The 8,677-nt window shown below is 42.7% G+C and overlaps 1 protein-coding gene across 1 annotated transcript; it reads left to right on the forward strand.

The window, feature by feature from the left end:
• The first annotated feature begins 1,322 nt into the window (after positions 1–1,322).
• LOC118408483 lies at positions 1,323–4,963 on the forward strand. The gene is made up of 6 exons (XM_035809298.1): positions 1,323–1,496; positions 1,729–2,055; positions 2,193–2,427; positions 2,599–2,783; positions 3,219–3,270; positions 4,748–4,963. The coding sequence occupies exons 2-6, from the start codon at positions 1,842–1,844 to the stop codon at positions 4,818–4,820; spliced, it is 759 nt and encodes a 252-aa protein (XP_035665191.1). The 5' UTR covers positions 1,323–1,496; positions 1,729–1,841; the 3' UTR covers positions 4,821–4,963.
• Positions 4,964–8,677: the final 3,714 nt, after the last annotated feature.

The following is an 8,677-nucleotide window of genomic DNA, read 5'->3' on the forward strand; positions in this document are numbered from 1 at the left end:
CGCTATGTAGTTTAGGGTTAAGGTTAGGGTAAGGGTAGTGCTTAGATGCAATATTGCTAAGAGTGCATTCTAGTCGGTCAAACTTGGTATCATTTGATAGGTATCTTGGTACAGAGTTGTAAACTGCAAACCGTTTCAAAATCGGGTGCTTACTTCCCGAGATATGACTTAAGCACTAACCGCTAGGGTTAGGGTTGGGGTTAAGGTAGTGCCTAAATGCAATATTGCTAATAGTGTATTCTAGTTGGTCAAACTTGGTATCATTCGAAAGGTATCTTGGTACAGAGTTGTAAACTGCAAACCGTTTCAAAATCGGGTGCTTACTTCCCGAGATATGACTTAAGCACTTACCGCTAGGGTTAGGGTTAGGGTTAAGGTTAGGGTTAGGGTAGTGCTTAGATGCAATATTGCTAAGAGTGTATTCTAGTCGGTCAAACTTGGTATCATTGAAAAGGTATCTTGGTACAGAGTTGTTAACTGCAAATCGTTTTAAAACCGTTCGCTTACTTACTGAGATATGACTTAAGCACTAACCGCTAGGGTTAGGGTTAGGGTTAGGGTAGAGCTTAAATGCAATATTGCTAACAATTCATTCTAGTGGGAAAAACTTGGTATCATTCGAAAGGTATCTCGGTACAGAGTTGTAAACTGCAAACCGTTTCAAAATCGGGTGCTTACTTACCGAGATATGACTTAAGCACTATCCGCTTGGGTTAGGGTTTGGGTTAATGTTAAGGTTAGGGTTAGGGTAGTGCTTAGATGCAATATTGCTAAGAGTGTATTCTAGTCGGTCAAACTTGGTATCATTGAAAAGGTATCTTGGTACAGAGTTGTAAACTGCAAACCGTTTGAAAATCGGGTGCTTAATTCCCGAGATATGACTTAAGCACTTACAGCTTGGGTTAGGGTTAGGGTTAGGGTTAGGGTTAAGGTTGGGGTTAGGGTAGTGCTTAAATGCAATATTGCTAAGAATTTATTCTAGTGGGAAAAACTTGGTATCATTATAAATGTATCTTGGTACAGAGTTGTCAACTGCAAACCGTTTCAAAATCGGGTGCTTACTTCCCGAGATATGACTTAAGCACTAACCGCTAGGGCTAGGGTTGGGGCAAGGGTAGTGCTTAAATGCAATATTGCTAAGTGTGTATTCTAGTCGGTCAAACTTGGTATCATTGAAAATGTATCTTGGTACAGAGTTGTAAGCTGCAAACCGTTTCAAAATCGGGTGCTTACTTCCCGAGATATGACTTAAGCACTAACCGCTAGGGTTAGTGTTAGGGTTAAGGTTAGGGTTAGGGTAGTGCTTAGATGCAATACTCGAGTTGCCGGTTCCGCTGCGCTCTCGGGGTCAAAGGTTATTCGGAGCGCTCCACGCTGGGGCGGCCTACCACACAGCTGGCGAGTTTCGCGGGAACGCACGCGTGACACGTTGTCTCTTATTTTCGTCCGTCCAGCGTACATTTTCCGGCCATCAGCTAATCTACCAAGTGAAGATGGTATGTAAAGACCTATATAGGTAGCTAAACTATTTATGTCAGTAGAAATTTATAGTAAATACGATGTTTACTGCGTTCGAAACCATAACCTGTCTTGGGTGACGTAAGCGAGCGGAGAAAGTTTGTTCAATTATTTAGTAAGACATCTGTGCACACAAATATGTAATACGTACAGATTTTAGGTGATATATTTACTGATTATAGCTTCATTATTTCGTTACCTGTCATTTAGGAGGACATGGAAAAGTACAAAGAAATCGAGACGTGGACACCGCCGGCTATGAAAGATTACCTGAGAGCCAGGGGGTGGAAAACGACTGGCAACAAGGCGATGCTGGTCGCAAGATGTTTCAGCGCCTGGAAAACAACATCCCCGTGCAGCCCTCAGCAGCAGAGCTTGCTGAAACCGCGAAGAAGGAATATGTCCAGCTGGTGGAGGGACTGCCAGACCCCCTCAAGTTCGCACCTGACGCCTGGGTGACAGAAGCCGAGGGAATGGCAAGCTGGCCAAATGTCATGTACAATGACATCTGTGACCATGTGATGAAGGAACACCCAGGTACATGTATAATTGTGGTATATGCAATTTTTATTCCGGCCTTATGAGCTCATTTGACTTTGTTGTTGTTGTTGTAAAAATGTACATTTTCCATTTTGGTATTTTTTTCTGATAATGTGCTCTTTGGCTTGTATCAGGTAAGAAGCAAGACGTCACCAAGCGTCTCCTGAACGATTACAAAGAAGGAAAGGCATTTACGTACTACATCGATGGGTGGCTGCAAGAGATCTACTCTTGCAAGCAAGGTGGCTACATCTTCTTGCTGGCGAAGTGTAGGCCATCGCAAAGAATAAACGACATACACCACAAGACATGGGTGTGCTGCCACCCTACTGGCACAGTGAGGACAGCCTACTGCTCCTGTACAGCTGGGTGAGTTAATAGATGGATTGCATATTGTCTATCAATAAAAACTTTCCTAGAAGATTACTACAAAAACTAAAAGACTAATACAAAAAGTTCCTGCTCTACGCAACTATGTATTCTTAAAAAGTTTTTTTTGTTGTATGTTTAACAGTGGCACTTGCACCTATTTCTGTCCAGGTTGGGGCAGTCATGCAACCACGTTGCAGCACTGCTGTTCAAGGTTGAGGCAGCAGTGCGGACCAACCTAGTGAACCCTGCGTGCACGTCTATAGCCAGTGTGTGGAACACTGCCTCAGGGAAAAGCATCAAGTCCAGCAGAACCCAGGACATGGAGTTCACAAAGACAAAATTCTGCAAAACTGGTGTGTACATATTTTGATGTTATATGTAAATTCGAAGTTTAGCCCCCAATAACATACACTTGTTGAGCACTTGTTACGTCTACAATACTTCATAATGTGGGTCTTTTAACTACAGTCAGTCTACACTTTTCTTAACAAAACTTGTGCAAGAAACATTGTTCTCATATCCACATATGTACAAAAAAGCAAAGAGTTCACTCTGTTTGGTTAACCGATTCAAACACTTGTCTACAATGTATGATTCACTTGTATTGTTTATAACATTATCCTATACTTGTGTATGTTGTAAAGTCATGAAATGAATAAAGGTCTATCATCATCATCATCATCATTGTCACATGTGAATCTAACACAGCACTTTCTGACCTGTTGAGCATTCATTACATGTTGTCATTGTTACATGTGATATGTCTTGTTTCTGTTTTTGCTATCAAGTTGATCTGTGTCAAGTGCTTTCTTCTGAGAGACAACCAATGCAACATCTAAGGTAAGATCTGAAGTGAAATTCAGGTTGGGACAGTTATGACTAACCCTACTAATATACTCAACCATTAAGGATTTACTTCTCACCAGCAAACTCCAGACACATAACTTACATGTGTATTGTTACACTGTAATAATATTACTTGAGTAGATTATTTCAAACTGAATAAAATGGAGTTTTTAAATCTTCATCTACAGTCTTAGTTAAAAAAAGAAATATGCAATGCCATTACAATGTCACACCATACTACTATGAGGATACACTGAAACAAGTACTTAAGCAAAGGTATCTGAAGGTAGCACAGCGCTGCACTGAAACTAGTACTTAACCAAAGGTGGCTGAAGGTTGCACAGTGCTGCACATACTATGATCATATCATCGATCTGAGGTAGCAGTGTTATGGGAAGTTCATACTTGAGGATTCTGAAGGTTTTGAGGCGTCTGATGGCCTGCTCTACGAAGATTCGCAGGTTGGCGATTTCCTTTGTCTTTGCAACTTGAGCCGTCGTCATCTGACAGCTGCCCCTCTTGCCGGGTGGCATGACCAGGTGTGCATGGTGCAGTGCGAGGTCCTCAGCTATGGGGAAGCCCCGATCAGCCATGACTGCCTCATCATCGCATAGGGTTGTCAGGAAGCCAGACTCCTGGGTCAGCTCCTTGTCACTGACTCGTCCGCCCCAGGTGTCCGATACAAAGCTGAAATGCCCGGTAGGTGTGATAGACACCAGACACTTAACAGTCTGGTGATGTTTGTAATTGGACCAGGTTTGAGCCTTCACTGTAAGGTTCTTCGGCGTTTCAATGAAGAACTCTGTGCAGTCTATAATGTGTCGCACCTTTCTGTACTTCTGTCCATGAAAAATCCTGAGGAGATTGGCTCTTGCTACCTCTTCGCTTGGCCTTTTTCCTGGCCTTGGGAGTTTGGGACTGAAAGAGGCGTGGAGTATTCATCTGTAGTGTTGGCAAAGGGTTCGCGTCTGTAGGCTCGCCGTCCACAAAATGGACGGAGCAGATGCGAGAGTCCTCATTTGGTGTCCAGATTCTGTTTCGGTTCGACAGATCTTGACGCCCAACAAGTCGGCTCCATTCCTTTCTGCCTTCTGGATCTTTACGTTTTGTGGGGAAAGGATGCAATCGAAACGGTGCATCACAAATGCAGCTGTTGTGCTTTCTGTCATGGATGGTACAGTTTTCCTCATTCCACTTGTTCAGTTTTCTGCCACCGTTCTTGCAACCAAACACACAGCATTGCCTCTTCGACATCTTGGCTTGCTTCAGCCTGAAACATACAATTAGAAATAGGTGTCAAGAAAGCACTCATTATATAAAAAAGACTCATATGACACTAAGAAGTAATATAGAAGGCATAATTATTGCATCACTAGTATAACCCTTTATGTAGGCCATTACAAATGGTAAGACAAGTACTTAATATGCTAGAATGCATATGCATTGAGATCATTTTCATTCTAAATTTCAGATTCCCGACCGGTGGCTCAAGTGCAGAAGAGACTGTACCAGCCTGTAGGGAACAGGCACCAACTGTCAGATGACGTCAACAGAGCCAACCTGACCGAGGTTCTTCGACCAGCTTTGCCTGGTGCTACGATGTACACAGCCTTTGAGGTGCAGCACCACCAGCGAGACGATGCATCTGCACAGCCTTTGACTCCCCAGTCCCTTTCAATGGATGTTATGGCTAGGCCATACACCTATGATAGTCGCACCCAGTTCATCCAGTCCTTAATTATAAGTAATGATGATGTACAAGTTTTGGAAAGGGCTACTAGAGATCAGGCTAACTCCCCCCTCTGGAGCATGGCTCGCCGAGGAAGGCTGACAGCTTCAAATTTCTACCGTGTATACACAAAAGTGCAGTCAATAAAAAAAGATCCTGAAAACCCAAAAGTAGAGTCCCTCCTGGCAACAATAATGGGGTATACACGTACTACCCCAAACCTGGCTGCCCTGAAATACGGCAGGGAGATGGAAGATGAGGCAAAGAAGGCCTTATTTGCTGAGTTCTCCAAGGAGCATGAAGGTGCACGGTGCGAGCAGGTAGGGCTTGTCCTATCAGAGCACAAGGCCTATCTGGGTGCCTCACCTGATGCTATATTTTCTTGTAACTGTCACGCAACTAGACAAGTAGTAGAACTAAAGTGTCCGCATAGTTCCAAAGACACTGTACCAAGCCCAGACACCTGTGTCTATCTTGTGAACGGTTGTGATGGAGTTACACTCAAACGCAAACATGCCTACTATGCTCAGTGCCAGGGGCAGATGGCTCTAACAGGGTGTAAGTCTTGTATGTTCTATGCATATAGTAGGCATGGTAGTGTCCGAGTCAACATAGAGTTTGACAATGAGTATTGGGAGGGCATCTGTGCAGCTCTGGACTTTTTCTTTGAAGAGTATGTTGCTCCTGAACTGCTAACAGGTAAGCTAAAGAAAGAGATGGATGCTGTTGTTGAGTCTGACACAAACCAGGCTAGTAGTAGTAGTAGTAGTCAAACAGATACATCCACAGGTACCAGCAGTCAGGCTGCATCATTGCCAAGCCCTGCCATGTGCCCCAAATGTGCAAAGCCATGCCTGGAAAATTGCAAGAAGTTCAGTGAAGGCAGTGTTGGCTGTGATGCCTGTGACAAGTGGTATCACTTTAAGTGTGTAGGACTGAAGACTTGGAAGCAGGTGGAAAGGCTCCCCGATTCGTGGAAATGTCCGGATTGTAACTAAACAAGTTCATGGTTAACACAGTGGCCTTGAGGTATCTGCCAAAGAGTCTACGTTAAGTAATTTATTAGCCTACTACTGCTCATTAGTTGTTATGCATATAAGAATATCGACTATGTTTTCTAAGTTGAAGTAAGTAGACAGTTGTTATGGATCTTAGAATATTGATGAGGTTTTCTAAGTTGTAAGTAGACAGTTGTTATGGATCTTAGAATATTGATGAGGTTTTCTAAGTTGTAAGTAGACAGTTGTTATGGATCTTAGAATATTGATGAGGTTTTCTAAGTTGTAAATAGACAGTTGTTATGGATCTTAGAATATTGATGAGGTTTTCTAAGTTGTAGGAAATAGACACTACTGGGAAAATCATTAGCACTCAGGTTTGTTTTTGGTTTGATCAACAGTAGGAGTTTTATTAAAATCTGTAGAATAACATGCATATACAACTTGTATGTCAGTAACCTACCAAGTTCCAGCTGATGTGCTAAAGATCCTCTGGTATCACAACAGACACTGTGGAAAGAAATAAATGATGATGAAATTTTGTATGCGGATGATACTTTTGAGTAGATACTAGAACTAGATGCATAATTTCACAAGTACTTAGTATCGATATTTCTATCATTTTATTGACTTCGTACAGAAATACAGCTGTAAACGTTCTGTATATGTATGATCTCGGTAAGTATGATTACAATGAAAACAATTATGCAAATGTGTGTTTTCATAAATCGAGGCATAACATCCATTAACCTTTATTCGTCACTTTTCGTGAGTGACACTATTGTGATCCCATTTTTTTAAAGACTAAGCAGACTTTTCTTCCTGTTATATGTTGACACTATAGAGTACCTTTGTCCCTTTTGCTGAATATGTTTCACTGTCTCCCCCGGTCTCACCGACGGAGATTTACTGGACTCAATTATACACGGCCGAGTCGCGCTGAAGACGGACATGTTCTACGAGAGACTAACCTTTATTCGTCACGATACAACAGTGTCGCTATCTCCCCTTAATTTTGATATTCAGAACAACGATAATTTCTTAATTTCTTCGTCAACCGACAGGAATTAAACACTAGTTTATCTGTGTACCAAATGTCGCAGTCAACACGCCGATGCACGTCCGGTAGCTGCAGTCAAAAAATGGTCCTGAAAACATCGTCCTGCGGCAGATCTGTTCCTGTGTTCCATCGGACGGTCCTAACGTATTGTAAACCACTGTATCAACATTTTGGGGGCCTGCTACAGCTATCAAAATGCAAGAAACTATCGATAACTTGGACTGCAGTCCACAAATTACGTACTGCAGGCTATCACGTGAACAGTAAAGTGATATCTCAGGTCAGCGGCCGGTACCAACAGTAGACAGCACTACGGGGAAGGGGAGAACGACCCTCCATGTGCCACTTTCGTGTTAGAGATGGTTGTTCCAGGAGTAAAAAGGATGGTATCTCGAATACTTAAAGTTCAATTTTACATAAGTTAGTGGAAAATTTTATCATTTTGATGATACGATTTTGTCATAACGAGCTATAACGTTACCCATACTGAGACGGTTGGTATCGTCTTAGGGACATGTTTACACGTGCTGGGGCTTTACACTTTCGAAAAAGGGTACCGTAGGCCTGGGAGTTATTTACATTGCTGACGGTGAATAATCCACTCTAAATTGTTATGAAATACTGCTAAATGATGCAAAAGAAATGGGCGAATAAGGCAAACACATGCACAAATAAAGACAATTAAAAACCCGTAATGTCGTGGTCCCATTATTTTCCCGCCTTTTTGTTACGTGACACCTCAAACATAGGCGTCCAGCTTTTTGGACAAGTCGATGTCGGCACGTTCCATTCCGCCCCAAGTACAGAGGGACTTTCACCCAGTGCTGTCTCCAGACAAGGAGCTTTTATCAGCAAAAGCTCCTTGCTCCAGCTTGAAATTTATTTCTGTCCCCGACATTGCTGGGGGCTCGCCAAACTAGGGGGCATGCCCCTGGGAAAAGAAGCAAAATTTCATTCCTCAAACTGTCAAAGTAGGCTATCGACACCACACGATCTCGAAACAAAAAGCTTTGGTCCGACTCCCCCGCCACTTTGTGTTGTTGTTTCTTTTATCCATCAAGAAAGGTGCATTTCTCGATAAAATTCTCGAAAAACACCTTCCTGCTCGTCGTCCAACACCGTACAAGGAGTACAGATTTGCAAAAGATCGGAGGAAAATTGCCAACAGCGGTCATGTTCACAACGCTGAGTAAGAATGCAGTCTCCCAATAGTTATTTTCTGATATAAGATAAATCTCAATCCAAAACTCAACCTGAACTACGCAGAAAGAAATAGTTTTCACGGCCAGACTTGTCCGTAGGCTCACGTCAATGGGGTCGACAGTCAACCAGCCAAACCTGAAGCGAGCTGCCAGTGAAAATAGTCTCCTACTTACATTTTATATCGGCGGGCTATTTCTGTATAATCTTAGTGGAAGATTAGCAAAAAATATGCAAGTTTGATGACCGACATTTCCCCGTGAAACACAGCGTTACATTCCGCCGAAAATTATGTATGTAAGCTGTAATAGCAGCGAGTTGTAAACTACAACAAGACGCGCATGGAAAATGTACATGTGGCTAGACGTGTCGTTACCATGGTAGCAGGTCCAGCGGCAGCCTTTGAAGTAGCGC

Source organism: Branchiostoma floridae, unplaced genomic scaffold (assembly GCF_000003815.2).
Source record: "Branchiostoma floridae strain S238N-H82 unplaced genomic scaffold, Bfl_VNyyK Sc7u5tJ_1593, whole genome shotgun sequence".
In the NCBI taxonomy this organism is placed as follows: domain Eukaryota; kingdom Metazoa; phylum Chordata; class Leptocardii; order Amphioxiformes; family Branchiostomatidae; genus Branchiostoma; species Branchiostoma floridae.

Bases quoted from the DNA above. Each gene is read 5' to 3' on its own strand.
- LOC118408483 (XM_035809298.1), top strand. From the start codon at position 1,842: ATGTTTCAGCGCCTGGAAAACAACATCCCCGTGCAGCCCTCAGCAGCA. The intron at 2,428-2,598 runs GTGAGTTAATAG...ATTTCTGTCCAG, and splicing joins TACTGCTCCTGTACAGCTGG to GTTGGGGCAGTCATGCAACC. The intron at 3,271-4,747 runs GTAAGATCTGAA...TCTAAATTTCAG, and splicing joins CAACCAATGCAACATCTAAG to ATTCCCGACCGGTGGCTCAA.